Here is a 21,478-nt window from a genome sequence, read left to right as displayed (position 1 = left end):
CAAAACATAATATTTGTATGTACATATCACACAACATACTATCTGTATGTACATATCACACAACATACTATCTGTATGAGCATAACACACAACATACTATCTGTATGTACATATCACACAACATACTATCTGTATGAGCATAACACACAACATACTTTCTGTTTGAACATATCACACAACACACTATCTGTTTGAACATATCACACAACATACTATCTGTATGAACATATCACACAACATACTATCTGTATGAACATATCACACAACATACTATCTGTATGTACATATCACACAGCATAATATCTGCATGAACATCACACAACATACTATCTGTATGAACATATCACACAACATACTATCTGTATGAACATATCACACAACATACTATCTGTATGAACATATCACACAACATACTATCTGTATGTACATATCACACAACATACTATCTGTATGAACATATCACACAACATACTATCTGTATGTACATATCACACAACATACTATCTGTATGAACATATCACACAACATACTATCTGTATGAACATATCACACAACATACTATCTGTATGAACATATCACACAACATACTATCTGTATGAACATATCACACAACATACTATCTGTATGAACATATCACACAACATACTATCTGTATGAACATATCACACATCATACTATCTGTATGTACATATCACACAACATACTATCTGTATAAACATATCACACAACATACTATCTGTATGTACATATCACACAACATACTATCTGTATGAACATCACACAACATACTATCTGTATGAAAATATCACACAACATACTATCTGTATGAACATATCACACAACATACTATCTGTATGAACATATCACACAACATACTATCTGTATTAACATATCACACAACATACTATCTGTATGAACATTTCACACAACATACTATTTGTATGAACACATCACACAACATACTATCTGTATGAACATCACACAACATACTATCTGTATGAACATATCACACAACATACTATCTGTATGAACATATCACACAACATACTATCTGTATGAACATATCACACAACATACTATCTGTATGTACATATCACACAACATACTATCTATATCACACGACATACTATCTGTATTAACATATCACACAACATACTTTCTGTATGAACATATCACACAGCATACTATCTGTATGAACATATCACACAACATACTATCTGTATGAACATTTCACACAACATACTATTTGTATGAACACATCACACAACATACTATCTGTATGAACATCACATAACATACTATCTGTGTGTACATATCACACAACATGTATGAACATATCACACAACATACTATCTGTATGAACATATCACACAACATACTATCTGTATGAACATATCACACAACATACTATCTGTATGAACACATCACACAACATACTATCTGTATGAACATATCACACAACATACTATCTGTATGAACATATCACACAACATACTATCTGTATGTACATATCACACAACATACTATCTGTATGAACATATCACACAACATACTATCTGTATTAACATATCACACAACACACTATCTGTATGAGTATAACATATCGCATGGTATAATGAATATAAAAAGGTTGTTACATCTTGAAGCAAGCTACCTATTACACAAGTAATATTTGATAGCACACTCATCATCATTGCGATGTCTTAGTAAAAACGGCTTGATATCACGATAATAACTTTATCTCGGACCAACGGGTTCAATTTCCGGACAAGGTCCACAGGGACTGAACTCTATTTCTTTGTAACCGAAAGCACGAGGACCTATGAAGGCTAAAGCGCGCGGCGTCCTGAGCATTTGATGTGATGGAATAGTAAGAACGGTAACTCGTTGGCCGTAGCGCACGTTCTCTGTTGGAATAGGTTCGCCTGTATCACTGTCCACAACAGTGATAAGATCTGGTACACATGATACGACCGTGGTATCGTCCGTTTGACTTGATTTAGTACCGATCCTCGCAATAAGGTTTTCATTCTGAAACTCGATGAGACCTTTCTTGTCAGAGAAATTGTCGGTACCATCTATCTTCAACATCCCTTTATTAAAGCCACCAGTGGTCTCTCTACAGACGTCACTGATTTTGCCGACGATGGTCAGAAAGCCACTGGTTACGTTTCGTATCGCTTCAGTCGGCGATGTATTATCGCGACGACTCCGTAGGACGGCCCGGCCTAATCTCCAGGCGTAACTTATCGAGTAGTGGATCAGGGTATCGAGTTCATCCTCTACGCGAATGCTGGATAAAGTAACACCAGCACTACAGCCCATTTCTACTACAATTCTACGAAAGTGATCTTCCAGTGTTTTAGCATCATCAACTTTCAAAACCACATCTTTTCGTCCTTTGTCGTCAGCAAGTGTTGCTGGATAAGGCTTCACACCATATATCAAAGAACAGTCCATTTGAAGTTCCGGGAATGCCCGTCCCATACCATCAGCATCCAAAACTGGGATTCCTAGTTCTGCAGATACCAGTAACGGCTCTATACAGTTAAGTCCTCCGACCTCAGCCGATGTTAAGGCTACTATTTCCTGGTCGCCGAGATCCGCTTTTGAGCCTGTAGATGTGTTGATTGGTTCATAGTTTTGTATGAATGTTATGCCACTTTCAGACTCAATTGCTTGGTTGAATTCAGAAGACATTTCACCATTGCGATAACCATCTTTATACAGTTGTTGAAGGCACGAAAGTGACTTTGCAACTTCCCCACATGCCAGCTTCTCAGTCGTTATCAGCGGAGCGCCCATTGCAGCGACAGGAACAACAATGCCGGATCGACATCTTTCCAATAGTTTTTCTTTCGTGATGATACGAATTCTCTTCCCCTCTTGTATTGCCATTTTCGCCAAAAGTCTTCCGAGGTAGGGGCTACCACCTCCACCACACCCAAGAATTCCAGCGCCCAGTCCAATGCATTCCACGTCCCATGTAGATAGTACCCATTCACCGGTAGCTGAATCGATTTCTGGATCACGCTCTATCTCTGTGGTGTCCCCACTGTCAATCATTTCTCCAGTTGCAGTCGAAGTCTGTTTCTCTTGCAGATGAACGTCTTCCTTTTCGATTGAAGTAGGTATAGCAAAGTCGCATATTTTATTTTCAGATGTGAAAAATGTATTGAGATCGCCAACGACTTTTATCTGTATTCTTGTAGCATTGCCTGGGAGATATGATAACGGGGTGTCATTTTTCTCAGCAAGCTCGACATCCGCTCGACTTGCACCCGCGTCAACCGCCAAATCAACCGCGATGCCTTGAGCTTCTTCCAGTGCCCTTTCCCTCGCGGTTACATAAAACGACCTCCTGATTTCTTTTTCTGCATTTTCAATTTCGTCTTTTGATGCGCTAATGCCCAATTCATTTCTTTTGGTTTGAATGGCATGAGAGAGTTCCTCCTGGTCTAGAAAGTTCGACATAGAGTATACCTTATCGACAGACCCAGACACTTGGCTAAGGGCTGCACCCACAGCATTTGCCACATTGTGATAATCCGGTTTGAAAACTTCACTTGCACCATGAAGGCCTTTTTTGTGACCTAGCAATATCGTTCCACCTCCGACCAATATCACGGGCATATCGTCACCCGATACTTTCATCTGATTGATCACTTCTTCCACCATCTCACGTATTTTATCGATAATCGGGATCGGATGAATGTGAGACACGTTTCCCGGTGATCCGATATGGCAGAGTTTGGCTGCAACAGCCACGTCTGTAGCCGTTAGTCGCCTATCCTTCATGTCGGATTTCGTTCCGAACACAATTGCCTCATTTTTCAAATTATATCCAGCGCTCCTCGGACCGACCCTTACTGGGTCGACAGAAACGTAGGAGCCACCTCCGAGACCTATACTTTTAATGTCTGGCATCCGGAAGTTGGTCCGGATTCCGCCCACCATTACTTCCGAGGATGCTTCTCGAGGGAATCCCTTCCGCAGTATGCCGATATCTGTCGTGGTACCACCGATATCAACAACAATGCCATTCTTCACTCTAGACAGAAATGCTGCTCCTCTCATGCTGTTTGTGGGTCCGGACGCAAAAGTTCGGACGGGCTGGCGTAGAGCATCCTTCTCGCTGACAACTGTGCCGTCATTTTGTGTAAGAAAAAATGGACAGTTCAGACCAAGGTCAGATATTGCCATTCGGAAACCCTCTATTGTGTTCGCACTCAAAGGCTTCAGACATTCATTCAGAATGGATGCATTTTCTCTTTCCAACAAACCGATCTGCCCGATTTCACTTGAGAGTGTAATACTAGCATTAGGACACACATCGAGAATTATCTGTTTCGCTGTCTCTTCTTGATCTGTTTTTATCGGTGAGAACACTCCACAAACGACGAAGTTGTTGATTCTGTTTCTCACACACAATGCAACGTTTTCTTCAATCTCTGATTTTAAAACTTCAGTTATCACTTTCCCGTCAAACTCATACCCACCATTTACCATGAAAACTCCACCATTTACACAGTCCCTCAGATTGTCGTTGAAGTCACTAAATGGAGGAACAGACTTCGATGCCGGTCCACAAAGTCGGATGACTGCAACTCTTGCGAGATTTTTCCTTTGTACTATAGCATTGACAAAATGCGTGGTCCCTATATTCAATTGAATAATGTCAAGAGGGTTGCTACTGGAAGGGTGAGCGTTCAGGATAGATGTTGCCACGGCGCGTTTTATTCCTGTGGTAATATCGCTTGTAGTTATACATTTGGCAGACGACACAACTTTCGGCGGGACGGTGTTGACCTGGACAAGCACAGCATCAGTGTTCGTACCTCCCACGTCTACGCCAATAATGACCTTTCGCTCACTGTCAGCCATTTTTGTGTTGTTGCTCTGAAAGCCGTTACAAAGGATACTGTTAAGAAGTACCTAGTGACTAGCTATAAGATAGCGTTCAAGCACTTACCTTGACGTGTACAAGTTGTATAGACAGAGAAGAACGTTTCAAAAGATTTATAACCCAGTTTTGTTTTCAAGTAATGTCAGTGAGACCTAACAATTTGTATGCGGCAACACACGTGACGAAAATTACGGTACCAATGCGAAAGGATACAGATGTATGATATCAAGCGCTCATCACGTGTATTTTGTTGCGCAAATTATGTTCGTTATATTAACTTATCACTAATACATTGTGTACACTGAGTAATACACAGCAAAATTATATCAATTTTTTACAGGTACAATTGAATAAGTCACCACTCACTACCTCATTGCGCCTAGACATGGTTTGGAACTTGAGCTAATTAGTCAAAGTCAATCAAATCATGAAAAATATGTTTTAGATGGATATTTCATTTCGAGACGACCCCTTCAAAACCAGTGGACCATGCATAACAGAAAACGAGGCTGTCGTGAATTTTGTATCTCGATTTTATCTTTGTTGTGTATATACAGCTTGCAAATCAGTGTATTTACTTCCAAAATGTCACATCAAAAAAGAAGATAACGCTTGTAAATAATGTCTTGTATTCCCATGTACTACTTGAGTTGAACCTCAAGCTCTGCTAGTTAAGCTTATTTGAAAAAAAACATCGTTGGTTTGGCTTCTTTGGGAAAAAGCCGTTGGCTTGGCTTATTTCGAAAAAGCTCCGTCAGCTCACCCCTTTCTTTAACAAAACGTTATTAGCTAAGCTTCTTTAGAAAACAACTCATTAGCTCAGCTACTTTCTGAACAAAACGTCATTAGCTTCTTCAGAAAAAGGTCTGTTAGCTTAGCTTCTTCAGAAAAAAGCTCTGTTAGCTTAGCTTCTTCTTTAAAATCGTCGTTAGCTTAGCTTCTTCAGAAAAAAAGCTCTGTTAGCTTAGCTTCTTCTTTAAAAACGTCGTTAGCTTAGCTTCTTCAGAAAAAAGCTCTGTTAGCTTAACTTCTTCTTTAAAAACGTCGTTAGCTTAGCTTCTTCAGAAAAAGCTCTGTTAGCTTAGCTTCTTCAGAAAAAGCTCTGTTAGCTTAGCTTCTTCAGTAAAAGCTCTGTTAGCTTAGCTTCTTCTTTAAAAAAAACGTCGTTAGCTTAGTGTCTCTAGAAAAAAAAGAGGAACTTATACGGCTATAGCATTCGTGCAGAGGTACCTCCCTTCGTTTCAGTATGTTTAATATAGCGATAACCATGGCTGTTGATGGGGCACTGCGGCTTCAGGTATGGGACACAATACCCTTACCATGGTGTCGTGCTAGTGGACGTAACATCCGTTAAATAATAATTTTTAACTGCCGACGAATATTTATTTTAGCCCACCTTGATGATGAAGGGCTCTGCGTCCGCTCCCCATCCTTAAATTTTGTTTGTGCTTTTTTAAGTGCCTTTTAATTTTGAGACTGAGTAGAAAAATAAAATGGCCGACAGGCGGCCGTCTTGGAGGTTCATAATGGAAGATGGATATTTTCTCGTTTCTCATTTTAAAGTTGCATTTGGTCCATGGTTGTGTTGTTTTGATTTTGAGACTGTTCAGAGAAGCAAAATGGCAGACAGGCGACTATATGAAATATAATAAAGAGCAAAAACAGAGGAGTAAATGAAACTTTTTAAGAAATAGCGATAACAAACTTGCAAAGTCAAAATCCAAGATGGCCACCTTTCGGCCATTTTGTTTTCTGATTAGTCCCAAAGTTGAATGGCGATAACTAATGACTAAGGGGGACCTACATATGAAATTTGAGAAAGATGCATCCTGTCCTTCTCAAGAAATAGCGATAACAAAAATTGTTAATGGTCGGACGGACCGACGGAGAATTTGATGGTAGGCTAAAAATGTGAAAATGTTAATCAGTGGTGAATGACAAGAGGTGCTCTACGCAGATTATTGAGGTAGGGATCGAAGGTAAATATTACAAGGTCACTATGCCGTTCTAGAAACATCACACCATAAAGTGATAAACGGATGGACAGAGTACGCATCTCTTGCCCTCTCTGGAGGACTGGTGACAAAGAGATAGACAGATAGACAGAACAAACATCTGTAGTCCCCACTGGAGGACTAGTGATAAAGAGATAGACAGATGGAGCACACATCTCTTGCCCCCTCTGGAGGACTGGTGACAAAGTTATAGAAAGATGGACAGAGAACACATCTCTTGCCCCCTCTGGAGGACTGGTGACAAAGTTATAGAACAGATGGACAGAGAACACACATCTCTTGCCCCCTCTGGAGGACTGGTGACAAAGTTATAGAAAGATGGACAGAGAACACATCTCTTGCCCCCTCTGGAGGACTGGTGACAAAGTTATAGAAAGATGGACAGAGAACACATCTCTTGCCCCCTCTGGAGGACTGGTGACAAAGTTATAGAAAGATGGACAGAGAACACATCTCTGGTCCCCTCTGGAGGACTGGTGACAAAGAGATAGACAGATGGACAGAGCACACATCTCTGGTCCCCTCTGGAGGACTGGTGACAAAGAGATAGACAGATGGACAGAGCACACATCTCTGGTCCCCTCTGGAAGACTAATAAGGCAATTCTTATGAAATAATAAACAAAAACATCATGTTCTGTATTATTTTTTAAAAATATTTATTGAAGCAAATACTTATTTGCTATGATATACATGTGTTTAATACAAGTAAATAGTATATTGTAGACTAGACTCGATACAAACTATCTATATATATATATGTACATGATATTGCACACTGCTTGAATCCATTAATATTGACTGAAACAGGAAGTGAAATCACCCACCACTTAATACATTCAAGCCAATATTTAACCAGTGAAAATCAATTTTGCTGTTTCACTATTATCAAACACGAATAGCTCTTTTCAAATTTATCCCGGATATGAAACCAACCGAAAACCAATCTTTACACATCAGATGTTAGCCAAATGACATGTTTTTAAGATTCCCAATCCACTACTATCATGTATGGCAAACATTCACTGAATATTTACAGAATATAAAATGGCTCATCATATATACGGTATAGGTATTTGGTTTCATTTGAGATTTTTCATTTACCTTTCAAAATGTTTAATAACTACCTTTAAAAAATTGAGTGAAAATTTCTTCAAATGTTATGAAAGACAAAGCATACATCAAACCCAATTTTTCTTTAGTTTTTATGGAAATGTGTGAAATTCTAAGAAATGTAAAACAAATTTGAAGACAAATTATCTACTCTCAATGAACAAATTAAATATCTTATACAATGTATACCTACTGAGATAAATGACAAAACAGTTATCTAATGAAAAATCAGTTTCATTATGTGATATCTACAATGAAAGACAGATGTCTATTTCAACAAAATCAATCAATGATTGCTACAGTCTCAGTGGCAGCAGCCATTGTTTGTTATTGTTCATATGAAATAGGAGGACTGTGGAAGTATATGAATGGAGCTAGAAGCCTTTCAAAAACTTACCTCAAAACCCTGATGAATTTTGAAAAAATATGACTAAATTGAAATTACAGCGATATTTGACCTCTAAAGAATGTATATACAAGTTTAAGTGGTGTGGAATGTTATATATGAACTCATAGTACTTCTTATTACTTACTCTAAAAACTTTTAAGTTTTGATGCGTCTCTTAAATGGCAAGATAAAAAGAATGTGATAAGATGTAAAATTGAGTTTAAATGGTAATACTTTCAGTAAACTATTAAAAATCAAGATGACTATAAATATCAACATTAAACATATTTTGTCAGTTAGCATTTATTGTTGGTCTTCTGCTATCACACAAAAGAAACACTGGCGTACATTAAGCTGGATTTCATGTGGATGTATAGCTAGGTAAAGTGAAATGTACAGAAAACAAACATTGTAAATGTACATATTTTCATGTGAACCCTATTCTAGTGCATTTTCCACGGAAAATGTTGTGCAAAAATGTGACTGTTTTATTATGATCATAGTGTTTTGTCTGCGATATTTGTCAGAAACAATAATGTGCTGAAATTTGATGGTGCTAAGATTTGATGGTTCTAATATTTGATGGTGCTGAAATTTGACAGTGCTAAAATTTGACTGTGCTGAAATTTGATGTTGCTGAAATTTGATGTTGCTAAAATTTGATGGTGCTAAATAACCATTGTAAGTACGTTTATAATATACACCTGATGAATATCAGTGAGTAGGGTATCTGACTGGGGTGTTTGTAGTATACACACCCGATGAGGTCATCTTTAGGGACAGTAACTAGGACGTCGAAACTGTATACACACTTGATGAGATCATATTTCTTTTCATTTAATCCCTCTCAAAAGAAGTGATTCACAATACTTGTCAATCAAGTACACTTATACAAAAGTGCAGCTGTTTACAAATCAAGAGCAAATTATTTGTCTAATTATTGCCAAAGTGTATTTAGTTCTCCTTAGCTATTGGGTGGGTGCATTGTATTCCAACCTTCTATTAATTCTTTACTCCTAAATGGAGAGCAGGGAGCTCCAGCTCACTGCATCCCTGCTCATTCTAGTTTGTGTACACATCAAAACTGCCTGGCTTTGTGTCTGGTTTCTATTAGACCATCTCCCTAAACAGACCATATCTTATGTCCAAACCACTTATCTAAAATGTGTATAAAGTCCACTTGTCTATTAACACTGTCTCAAAGATTTCTTCCTTGGACATCAATGTCGGTCATTTCTGACTAATCAAACAAGACCATTCTATACACCATGTGTGCAGTCAGATATCTGTTACTAGTGTAGTGTGTCATTCCCTAATAGTTTGGTTTATTTATATTTACCAAAAGAGACTAGACAATTGTTGTATTGGATTAAAAGATGATAAAACACACCAGAATACCAGTACTGCTGACCTCTGAAGAGTGAAACATCAGGTCATGACCCGCTAAAACAAGGGTGAAAGGTCAAACCATATGTGTGACCTTTTTTTAAAAATATCTATTACATGTGTTACTTTCTTGACAAATACCAGTGTTAAGGCTTTTTTCCCCAATACTTTATCTTATGTAGATAACTTAAATCTTATCAACAATTTTAAGGGAGATAACTCCGAAAAAATCACAGACATAAAGGTGTAATGCCACTGAAATAATAATTATACTTTCTAGTAAACAAAGTTTAAACAACAAATTTGAAAATAAACATCATTTTCACATGATACATTAACAATACATTTGGATATCAAAAGTCAACCTGTGGTAAAGTTTAAGCATATAATTAAAAACAAGGCCAAAGGACCTTGCCCATGTCTGATTCTTTAAGAAAGTTTGAAATCTGTCCAAATTTTTGAAAAAGTAGTCCATTTATTTTGATGAAAGAAAAATTGATCACTAATACTAGTTTTCATCAAGGATGAGGTTGAGTTGATAACAATTTCTTTTTTACAATAAATAATATGTCAAAATGTAACAAACAAGCACACACTCTCATCCACAAAGAGAATGTTCGGATCACAGAAATAGCCATTAAATAGCTCAAATATATCTAACAAAGCAATACATTTAGATTGCTATATATTTACAACAGACATATATATCACTATGGAATAGACCCTTTTACAAGGAATCACAAAATAGATCTTTTCTATTTGAATCAGAATTTACATAAATTCTGGATCAAAATTTTTACATCGTACTTCATACCCATAATGCCCTCCTGACCTATTAATATCAGTAACAGTAGTCCTTCAGCCTCGACACTTATATCTGTAACGGTAGTCCTTCAGCCTCGACACATTTATCTGTAATGATAGTTCCAAAACATTACCGGTAATGGTAGCTCTTCATTCCCAACAACATTACCGGTAATGGTAGCTCTTCATTCCCAACAACATTACCGGTAATGGAAGCCCTTCATTCCCAACAACATTACCGGTAATGGTAGCTCTTCATTTCCAACAACATTACCGGTAATGGTAGCTCTTCATTCCCAACAACATTACCGGTAATGGTAGCTCTTCATTCCCAACAACATTACCGGTAATGGTAGCTCTTCATTCCCAACAACATTACCGGTAATGGAAGCTCTTCATTCCCAACAACATTACCGGTAATGGAAGCTCTTCATTCCCAACAACATTACCGGTAATGGTAGCTCTTCATTCCCAACAACATTACCGGTAATGGTAGCTCTTCATTCCCAACAACATTACCGGTAATGGAAGCTCTTCATTCCCAACAACATTACCGGTAATGGTAGCTCTTCATTCCCAACAACATTACCGGTAATGGTAGCTCTTCATTCCCAACAACATTACCGGTAATGGTAGCTCTTCATTCCCAACAACATTACCGGTAATGGAAGCTCTTCATTCCCAACAACATTACCGGTAATGGTAGCTCTTCATTCCCAACAACATTACCGGTAATGGAAGCCCTTCATTCCCAACAACATTTTTCACACTTCACTACCAGTAATGAAAGCCCTTCAGTCTCACAACCGTAAAAGTGGTTCCTGTCTTCTTGATATTGAAGGACAACATCATAACATTGTCCAAAGGTTCCATTTTACACTGACCTAGATTTGACCAGTATAAGATGTAAAATCCCATTTTGAAATTCTGTCCTGACTTATCTTTAGATACTGTATCTTTGCTCACTTCCATCCACAGTCAACATAATCACTGTTCTAGCATCCACCCACACAAGCCGAACCAATTTTAATAGATTTGTTAGATTAGTCACTGGACAAGGAGGAGTTGGTGCTGATTTTACGCATTTTGTCTGCTGAGACCCAATCCCAAATAAAGACGAGGATGCCGTCTAAAATAGAAAATATCTATTATTAGTATACATGTTTATTTTTAGCATAAAATGTTAAGTAAACAAAATTATGGGAAACATAAATTAACGATATTCAATAATAAATTACATATTCAGATTACGAAAACTCAAAATTGGAACAAATCAATCACAGATAAAATAAATCATTAATTTGGGAGAAAATTAATCAACGACTAGAGATCAAACAAATCGTATAAAATTAAGGAAGAAAACAAATCACAAATAAGAAATGAAATCAGTAAATGATCACGTAAATAACAAACAAGGGGCCTGCGGGTCTTCTGGTCATCTAACAACGAAATCATAATCAATTTCTGAAATTATCGCCATTTCAAAAGAATTATGCTTGAAATCAAATTGGGTGTCTAGGAATGCAGTTAACTTGAACTCCTATAATTTGAAAACCCCGTTTTAATTGAAAGCATTTCTATCATTGGTCCCTGCATAACTTAACACAAAGAATCCCATCTCATTTGGATAGAAAATTTGCTTGAAACCCATTTGGGCATCTAGGAATACAGTTGAATTTAGTTATCTTCAATTCGTATAACCTGAAGACATTTTATCAGCCCCTGCCTAACATAACATAACTCATCCCATCTCACTTCAATAACATACTCGGTTATCACAAAAACTTTTCCATGTTCTCGCCAAGTTCAATATAACGAGGTTTGACTGCACTAGTATTGGAATGCAAAATTTCAGCAAAATTCAACCATTTAAGGCCTTGCCCCCCAGTCCCCTCAGGTCTAATCACCTTTCTAAATCTAAGATATGATTGACCACTCCTAATGATGATTCAGACTTAATTTGGTTGAAATCCACAGAGGCATTCAGGAAAAGTAGCATTTTAAAGGAAAATATTACGGATGACAGTTAGCATATGACAAGGGATGAGTATAATGAGGTTGATGAATGTATGATGAAACATGACGGCTGTAGGTCATCTAAGGGTCAAGATAACCTAATAAGGATAAATTAAATCAAACAGAATCAAACTAATAAATTAAAATAAAATAAAATAATTCAGACATGCAGTATCTGCTGGGATTACAAGGAAAAAGAACTACACCATGAGACTCTATACATTATACAATTCCAACCAAAACTTCATGTTCAGTCCCACAGTTAAATATTTCATAGCGTTGACACTGAAATATAATCAATGAATTAGAATACTGAAAAAAAGACTCCACACATGGTTCTGTTAAAATGGATGAAATCTGAAAGAAAAATGACCTGCAAATTCTATAATGATATATTGGAGGCATACTGGAATATTATTGGGATTTGGGGTTTTAGTTTCATATTAAATTGGAAATCCTTAATATGGTCTCATACCTGTCATCAGGAACTTCTTCTTAACTTTTAAATCTATATGTACTATATTATATATAAAAAATATGCTGAGCTTTCATTTTAAAGCTTTTTAATTGTATGTAGACATTTCCAAATCGACACCATTATCCCCCCCCCCAAAAAAAAATTCTAATATTTCAGGTTTCCATGGTGATAAGGCAACTTTGATAGCTCATTGATGATCTTAACTGCTCTCAATGCGAAACAACATATTCAAAATAGAAATAATTTGTTCATTACATGTACCTAGTGAGTGATACCACACATAATAACCCAAGAAAAAATTTCATCACCCACTCAAATAACAGCTGTTATATTGATCAGAGGAAAAACAGAGCACAGTCCATACTGAAGTCGAATAGTGGCATTCTGAAAGGAGTAAAATCTTATTTACATGGAGGATCAGACTTTTTTCTCAAATTTCTCAAAATTCTCAGAATCACCTATTACTAAAATTCATTAGATGTATTTGAATGATGTAGTTTGTCAAAAACTGTTAAGTGCTATAGGCAGCTTTGTAACTGTTGGAAAATTATGTTGGATGTGTTGTTTTCCCTTCGTTTTCGTAGGAATAGCTCCTTTGCTGGGTTTGTTGCGCCTTTAACAGTCATGGTGATTTTGAGGCTGGGTCTCCTTATAAAAGATAGTGGCTACCTCACTGAACAACATATGGGAGGCCCATTGTATGCTGTAGGGAATGCTGGACCACACAACTCGGATGTTCACCTGAGTCTATGTTGATCAATACTCTAACCAACTAAGCCTCATGTCATCTTTGAGAAAGCAGGTGGTAGACACTGGTGACAGACTTCTTGTCCCCGAGGTTTGTCATAACCTGCATGCCATGTTTTAATTAATTCAAATTGTGGAACGGTTCAGATTAGATGTATTTGATGCTGTTCTAATATTATCAGATATATAAACATTACAAAATTCTTAAATTATGGGGCTGCTGCACCTCCCTGTTTACAATTCAACTATTCTTTCCAACACTTTGATTTTCTTCAGTTGCCTCACAGGCTTAAAAATTTTGGCCCTTAGCAACTGTATGATGTAGCATCACTGATGAGTCCTAGAAGGATGAAACAACTGTATGATGTAGCATTAATGACGAGTCCTAGAAGGACAAAACAGCTGTATGATGTAGCATCACTGACCAGTCCCAGAAGGACGAAACAGCTGTATGATGTAGCATCACTGACGAGTCCTAGAAGGACGAAACAACTGCATGAAGTAGCATCACTGATGCCTCCAAGAGTCCAGCTGTATGATGCAGTTTGATTTATAGTTTGGCTCTACTGTAACTAACTCAAAGTTATTCAAAGGTGCTATTCAATTGTGTGTCTTTTGTACAACCTCTGTACAGGACATATTAAATAACTTTACTGATAGGATGTTATAACTGCTGAAATAGAGCATCAACTGAAATCTATGGTTTGTCAATCATGAATTTGGTGTTGATGACTTGTCTTCAAACAAACTACACCTGTAATTCTATCACCAGGAACTGAAAACAGAAATTACCTACAAGTTAAGACAGATATGTTATCACCAGGTTAAAACTTCTGAAGGGCAAACACATGCTTACAAAACAAACTGGACCGACCATTACAGGACATACTTCTCACAAAACTCTTGTTCCACAGACATATTACAAACCCAATTTTCATACTGTGTAGTTACTCATCTTAGGCAGAAACTTTATTATAAATCAAATCAATGAATTTTATCCAAACCAAAAAAAAAGAAAAAAAAAAACCATAAAATAAAGTAAAAATAACCATTATAAATTTTAGGCAACAATTTGCACCTTTAAAATAATGTTTTACAACTATTGTGAAACAAGGTTTTCCAACTGATGTCAGCTGGTATTGAATCATGCGGAAGGTCTTTACTGTGGGAGGAAACCTGAACACCCAGGGGAAACCCACATGGTCAGGCTGGTGACCCTATATCTTTCCATGTCCATTCAGGGAATCAAACCCTGGATGGCTAGGTGAAAGGTGAGTGTGTCACCACTGCACCACCCGACCACACGAAAACTTTTGTAACTGAAAAGTTGAGTCACTACACAGTATTTATAACTTTTCTGTATATTTACCTTGTACTTGGTAAGTTGTATATCAAAACCATATATACAAGTGTCAGGTTACCAAGGTAACAACCTTAGATACCAGTCACAGGTTACCAAGATACCATCATAACAAATACTGTACCTTGTATACATATTGTGTAACCATGACAACATATGACACCTTCAATAGAAATTACCATGACAACAGCTCACAAGTTGTTTTCCCTTTTTAACATAATCAATGCAATTTTAAATCCCAAAAATAACATACCTTTCCTTTAGGATTTATTTTCTGAAAATCACTTTCCTGGTAATGAAAATACACATTTTTTTTGAAGTACAAAGTATTTGTTTGGGGTTTGAAAAGACAATAATAAGTTACTGTTTGTTTAGTAGTCCACCAAACAGCTGATGACTGGAGTAAATAAAGCATTCAAACCATTTCTGAAAATCACTCATATTGACAATTATGATATGTTCTACAACAACCTCTTATTAGATGTAGCAAAATCTAAGACTCGAGAGAGGTTTCTGATACTTACCTATAGAAAATCCTACTTATTACACCTGACTGGGATATATTTTGTAATACCCAGATTCATTTCTGGTATTTTTTGAAAAAAACATTTTGACATCATTTTTTTTCCATTGTTAACAAAATTTCTACCGAAGTAATGGTAACCTTGACCTTAACATTAGGTTCTTAAAATACCATCAACATGATGCATGTTTCAAATTTAAATTAAGTATAAAACTTTGATAAACATCTAAAATTAATGACAGTTTCTTATAAATAGTAAAAGTAACCTTGACATAGAGAGCCCAAAAAATCTACGGAAATATCATAACTAGGAAATTGTGATAATGACCTTGACATTGATAACCCTAAAACTGTAAGATACTATCACATCTGACATTTGTTAAATAAAAATTCACTAAAAAATAAAGTAACTTTTGAGCGAATACACTGAATCTCCCGATTTTGACCAAAATTCAAGAGATTCTCAAACCAGGGTACTTTTGGTACTCGCATTCTTTGGGTGACTAATGAGTATGCAAAGCTTTGATATACAACATCCTGAATTGCTAACAGTGGAATCAAACTCAAAGTGACCATTAAAGATCTTGTACATGTAGTACTAACCTGCCAGAACTTGAGTCTGTTGTCAATATGGGAGTAGGTAGCCAGGTATTTTCCTTCTGGAGACACACATGTGGCTACCACTGGGCCCGAGTGGGCAGTGGTCATCTGTGGATAATATTTTTAATATTTTAATAACAATATGACAATAGTGGCACATTAGTGTTGTGTAATTATAAACATACTATCTCACACATTCTGTTTTATTTCAAAAGATATTTAATGATAAACCAATTCATCCTTGATACTCCAAGGGTTACGGTCACTTTCGCTCTCTGCACCCCTGGAACATGCCATGGCAAAATTGAAGGCACAAGCAGTAATTTGATTACTTATTACAAGACAATATCATATTTACCTGACATTTTGAATGTTGTTTGAGATCATAGAAAGCCAAGCCACCATTTTTTGCTCCGACCCAGATCCTCTTCGTGACTGGACACACAGTGACCATGCTGAACCTGAAAGGAGAAAGTTTTTTTTTTTTTCTTTTTTAAATTTTTTTTTTTTAACTTTATTTGTTTTACAACTGTTGCAAAACAAGCTATCAGCTTATATTAATCACTGTTGTTGGTCCTGATGGAAGTGTACGAGGGGTCTTACTGAGAGAGGAAACAGAATACCTAGTAAAAACTCGCATAGTCGGGCAGGTGAGCCCATACCTTTACATGTCCGTTCCGGAAATCGAACCCCGAACAGCTAGGTAAAAGGTGAGTGCGTTACCACTACGCCACCTGATCACCCCAAACAAATCTGTTAGTATTCAGTAAAATGTTGTGTAATTAGTACAATATTGTGAAGGATCAGTGATGAAAAGTTCAACCTTGTCTCACAAAGTCAATCATTATCTATCTGCATACTGAACACATTCACATTTAGATAATATCGTGTGTAAAATAAAGATTTTGTGAACTATTAAAAGTTAATATGGAAGTTAATTAAATAACTAAAAATTGTGCTAGACATAAGTCAGATGTTTCATCATAATGTAAATAATTAATTTATTACTGACATTTACTGTGAATAATTATATATTGACCAGTCGCCAGAGACATTCTGTCGTTACTGATCTACTACACATGTTCATGTATTAATTTGTTCCCTGGTTATATAAGTCTTTACCTGAGGTCTATCTAAGCAGTCTGTATGATGGTCAGTGTAATTTCATCTGGTTGTAAACAGCCGAATCTATTGCCATTTATGTGTGCAAGACCATGTCAATAACTCATGTATTATTCAATCCTTGTTTACCTGTTAGCTAATGTGTAATATCACTTTATCAGTTAATTAACATGGCTAGTATAAATACGACCACATTTCTAGCCAGTATGTATCAGTTTCTGAAGGCATGTGAGTGTCCCATCTCTATAGTCTACACCTCAATAAACCTATAACAACCCCAACAGTGTTTGGACTTCTTCATCTCCACTCATCACCACACAAAACAAACTTCATTTTATTTGCTTCCTAGAGTTAATAGCTCAAATAAATACAGAACGAGAGGAAATTTCATTGCCAAAACACTTTATACCATACAAATATACCTATCTAGCTTTGTATAACTGCTCCAACACCAAAACGTATCTATGATACAGTATCTAGTCAATATAATGTTGTTGATTCAGGAAAACAGATATCCCGTAAGATCAGGAATTCAAAGGTCGCTTTCTTGGTGTTTTGTTAAGTTACAAAAAGCTTGTTATCAAATCTTACTCAACAAATTTCTATATACAGTTTAGAATGTATTTAGAAATTATTCACGTGCTGCTAAGATATGAAATGGTGACTTACCGACAAATGGCAGGGAACAGATCCATCAATCCTTTTGACTTGAGCTGACTGGGATCAAGACAGTGCATTGTGACATCCATCACCTACATCGACCAAATTAATAAGGTTTTCTTTATTATAAGACAACATTTTAGAACTATAACAAAAAAAATAGATTTTGCTTAGGTTAATACACTTAGAAAGTTTGGGAGTGTATGGGATGTGTGTGTGTGTGTGTGTGTGTGTGTGTGTGTGTGTGTGTGTGTGTGTGTGTGTGTGTGTGTGTGTGTGTGTGTGTGTGTGTGTGTGTGTGTGTGTGTGTGTGTGTGTGTGTGTGTGTGTGTGTGTATATAAAGTATACAGTCTTGTGTGTGGTGGTGTATGTGGTATGAATATGTGTATATAAGCAATTATGTTTATTGTGAGAATGTGTGTACATGAATGGATAACTTATGTATATATCACTGTGTATATGTCACTGTGTATGTGTGTATATGTCATTGTGTATATGTCACTGTGTATATGTCACTGTGTATATGTGTATATGTCACTGTGTATATGTCACGTATATGTCACTGTGTATATGTCACTGTGTATATGTGTATATGTCACTGTGTATGTGTGTATATGTCACTGTGTATGTGTGTATATGTCATTGTGTATATGTCACTGTGTATATGTCACTGTGTATATGTGTATATGTCACTGTGTATATGTCACTGTGTATATGTCACTGTGTATATATGTATAAATCACTGTGTATATGTGTATATATCACTGTGTATATGTGTATATATTACTGTGTATATGTGTATATATCACTGTGTATATGTGTATATATCACTGTGTATATGTGTATATATCACTGTGTATATATCACTGTGTATATATGTATATATCACTGTGTATATGTGTATATATTACTGTGTATATGTGTATATATCACTGTGTATATGTGTATATATCACTGTGTATATGTGTATATATCACTGTGTATATGTGTATATATTACTGTGTATATGTGTATATATCACTGTGTATATGTGTATATATCACTGTGTATATGTGTATATATTACTGTGTATATGTGTATATATCATCACTGTGTATATGTGTATATGTCACTGTGTATATGTGTATATGTCACTGTGTATATGTGTATATATCACTGTGTATATGTGTATATATCACTGTGTATATGTGTATATATCACTGTGTATATGTGTATATATCACTGTGTATATGTGTATATATCACTGTGTATATGTGTATATATCACTGTGTATATGTGTATATATCACTGTGTATATGTGTATATATCACTGTGTATATGTGTATATATTACTGTGTATATGTGTATATATCACTGTGTATATGTGTATATATTACTGTGTATATGTGTATATGTCACTGTGTATCTAATTTTTTTTTCATTTCGTATGACATTTTATTAAACTTGTCCCCTTACAAGGCTCATAAAGAAAAAAACTTTGTGTTTTGACTTGTTTCGTAAAATGCAATGAAACTCTGTAAGAGTATTTATTTAGGTATCAAATAATATACGCTGATACACGAACCTCCACCAGGTGATCAGCGACATCGTTTGGCATTTTCTCCACCAGGAGTTCCACCACACGCAGTATCTCTTGTTTACTCTTCACAAGGACATTATTGTGGATGTTGGAATGCTGAGACTGAGCTGTTTGTGCCAGAGCGTTGTAGCGTGCCACTTCCTTAGCTATAGTGATAATGAAAGCTGGCGGCCTCGCTGTGGCTATGAGAGAGAGGGCGTGGCGTGCACTTCTACAGGCATCGGCAGCCGGGGTCAAAGGTAAACCATATGTCATACTGCTGGAATTGTAAATATAAATTTCCTATCTTTGTTCCATTACATTAACAAAGAATTTACAGTAAAATTGTTAAAATTTTCGTCGTTTCTGAGGAATTCAAATGTCCTTGAACCCTTACAATTAATTTAAGTAGATTGATGGAGCTATACTTATCCATAAATAAATTGTCAACAAAAAAGTGATTTTTGAAAAAAAAGCAAAAAAAAAAAAAAAAAACTTCACAATATGTACACTGTATATGACTATACAGTGTACTGATATCCTAGAAAGAACTACCAATTTGAAAACGCTGTGCTTGATTCAGCTTCAGAAAAACAATTCTGAACATTTTCTGACAAATTTCAGTAACAGCTATACGTCTGAATAAATTCAGATGAGACCGATATACTATAAAACACTTATATGTGATTTTTTTTTGTGTGTTAATGTCATGTAAAGGAGTGGAATGAGGGACTGACATGACTGATAAATATTGATTAATTCTATCTGTGGTGAATATGGCTTACTGTGGTACTAGTCTTTCAGCATCTGAGCACAGCTCCAGTAGACCCATTAATACAGCAGATACGTCCAGATAGGGCTCCCACACAGTAAAACCACGTCCCAGGAGATCCACTGACGCACGTCTGATGGGTGTGTGAGCAGGCAGGCGCCGGCTCGGGGGCTGCTGTAGTAAATACATCAGTGCTTTACCTGTTAAAAGAAATACAGAAATTTTCCGCGACTCTGTCATTTTATCATCATAAACAAATTACAAAACCGTATTTTATCAATGTCAGTATAACTTAATCTTAGAACTATTATCCTGCAACAGCCCTGTTTGTGTGAAGAGGGTGGGGGAGGGTGTGGGAAGGGTGGGGGAGGTGGGGGGAGGGTGGGGGGAGGGAGGAGGGGATGGGTAAGCAACACATAATTTCTCATATAAAATCAGGGGATAGGCTTATCAAAGGACAATGAACTAATAATATTGATTTATAATCTTTGGGAAGAACAATATCTACAAGTTGTTGGATCTTTACCAAGCATGGGCTTACTTTCATTTAAATACTGTAATTAAAACCAATATGCTTACTCTGATTTAAATAAACATTCAAGTCGTTCTGTTAATTTCAATGGCAACATGATACAGCAATTAAAATATACAACCATTTCACAAAGATTCAGGCAAATGGGTGAAAAGTCATAAAAAAGTCGGATATACAATTGATGGACCAGACCACTGACCAAGCAAAGTGAGGAAACATTCTAGAGGCGTCTTGGGGCATGCCCCCCGAGAAAATTTTGAAATTTTAGAATGAAAATGGTGCCATTTGGAGGAGTATTAGGGAGTTTTAGTATGTCGTTTTATACTGATAAATTGTGTTATGGTAGTTCTACATCTAGGCATGGTAAGCGTTTGTACATCCTATATTGTTTTTTCTGATTTATTCTAATGCATTCTGATGATGCCTGGTGTGGTATGTCTAAGCAAATCAGTACCGATATTCCGGATTTTCAGTGGATTTTTGTCACTAGATTATAGA

General features: G+C 36.4%; 2 protein-coding genes across 5 annotated transcripts in view; both read right to left on the bottom strand.

Annotated features, from left to right (window-relative positions):
- Positions 1-1,737: 1,737 nt before the first annotated feature.
- LOC132553569 (uncharacterized) lies at positions 1,738-4,884 on the bottom strand. The gene has a single exon (XM_060217827.1). The coding sequence runs from the start codon at positions 4,882-4,884 to the stop codon at positions 1,738-1,740; it is 3,147 nt and encodes a 1,048-aa protein (XP_060073810.1).
- A 2,681-nt stretch (positions 4,885-7,565) lies between these two features.
- LOC132553027 (WD repeat-containing protein 7-like) overlaps positions 7,566-21,478 on the bottom strand; it is a 41,616-nt gene continuing 27,703 nt past the window's right edge. For 3 of the 4 annotated variants that reach the window (XM_060217234.1, XM_060217242.1, XM_060217256.1), the window contains 6 exons: positions 20,462-20,648; positions 19,683-19,956; positions 18,127-18,209; positions 16,694-16,796; positions 16,339-16,443; positions 7,566-11,740 (listed from right to left, as the gene is read on the bottom strand). In XM_060217234.1, coding sequence (XP_060073217.1) covers positions 11,555-11,740; positions 16,339-16,443; positions 16,694-16,796; positions 18,127-18,209; positions 19,683-19,956; positions 20,462-20,648 — 938 coding nt within the window. In that variant the 3' untranslated portion in view covers positions 7,566-11,554. The remainder of the gene's footprint in view (positions 11,741-16,338; positions 16,444-16,693; positions 16,797-18,126; positions 18,210-19,682; positions 19,957-20,461; positions 20,649-21,478) is intronic. The other variant, XM_060217250.1, reaches the window with a different exon arrangement.

This window comes from Ylistrum balloti, unplaced genomic scaffold, assembly GCF_031769215.1.
Source record: "Ylistrum balloti isolate Yb309-2 unplaced genomic scaffold, AGI_CSIRO_Ybal_v1 Utg369636, whole genome shotgun sequence".
NCBI classification, from domain to species: domain Eukaryota; kingdom Metazoa; phylum Mollusca; class Bivalvia; order Pectinida; family Pectinidae; genus Ylistrum; species Ylistrum balloti.
Note: the sequence above shows the minus strand (reverse complement) of the source record. Positions and strands in the feature narration are given on the sequence as shown.

What these genes read in the sequence shown, in the direction of transcription:
- LOC132553569 (XM_060217827.1), bottom strand. Translation starts at nt 4,884, where the DNA reads ATGGCTGACAGTGAGCGAAAGGTCATTATTGGCGTAGACGTGGGAGGT.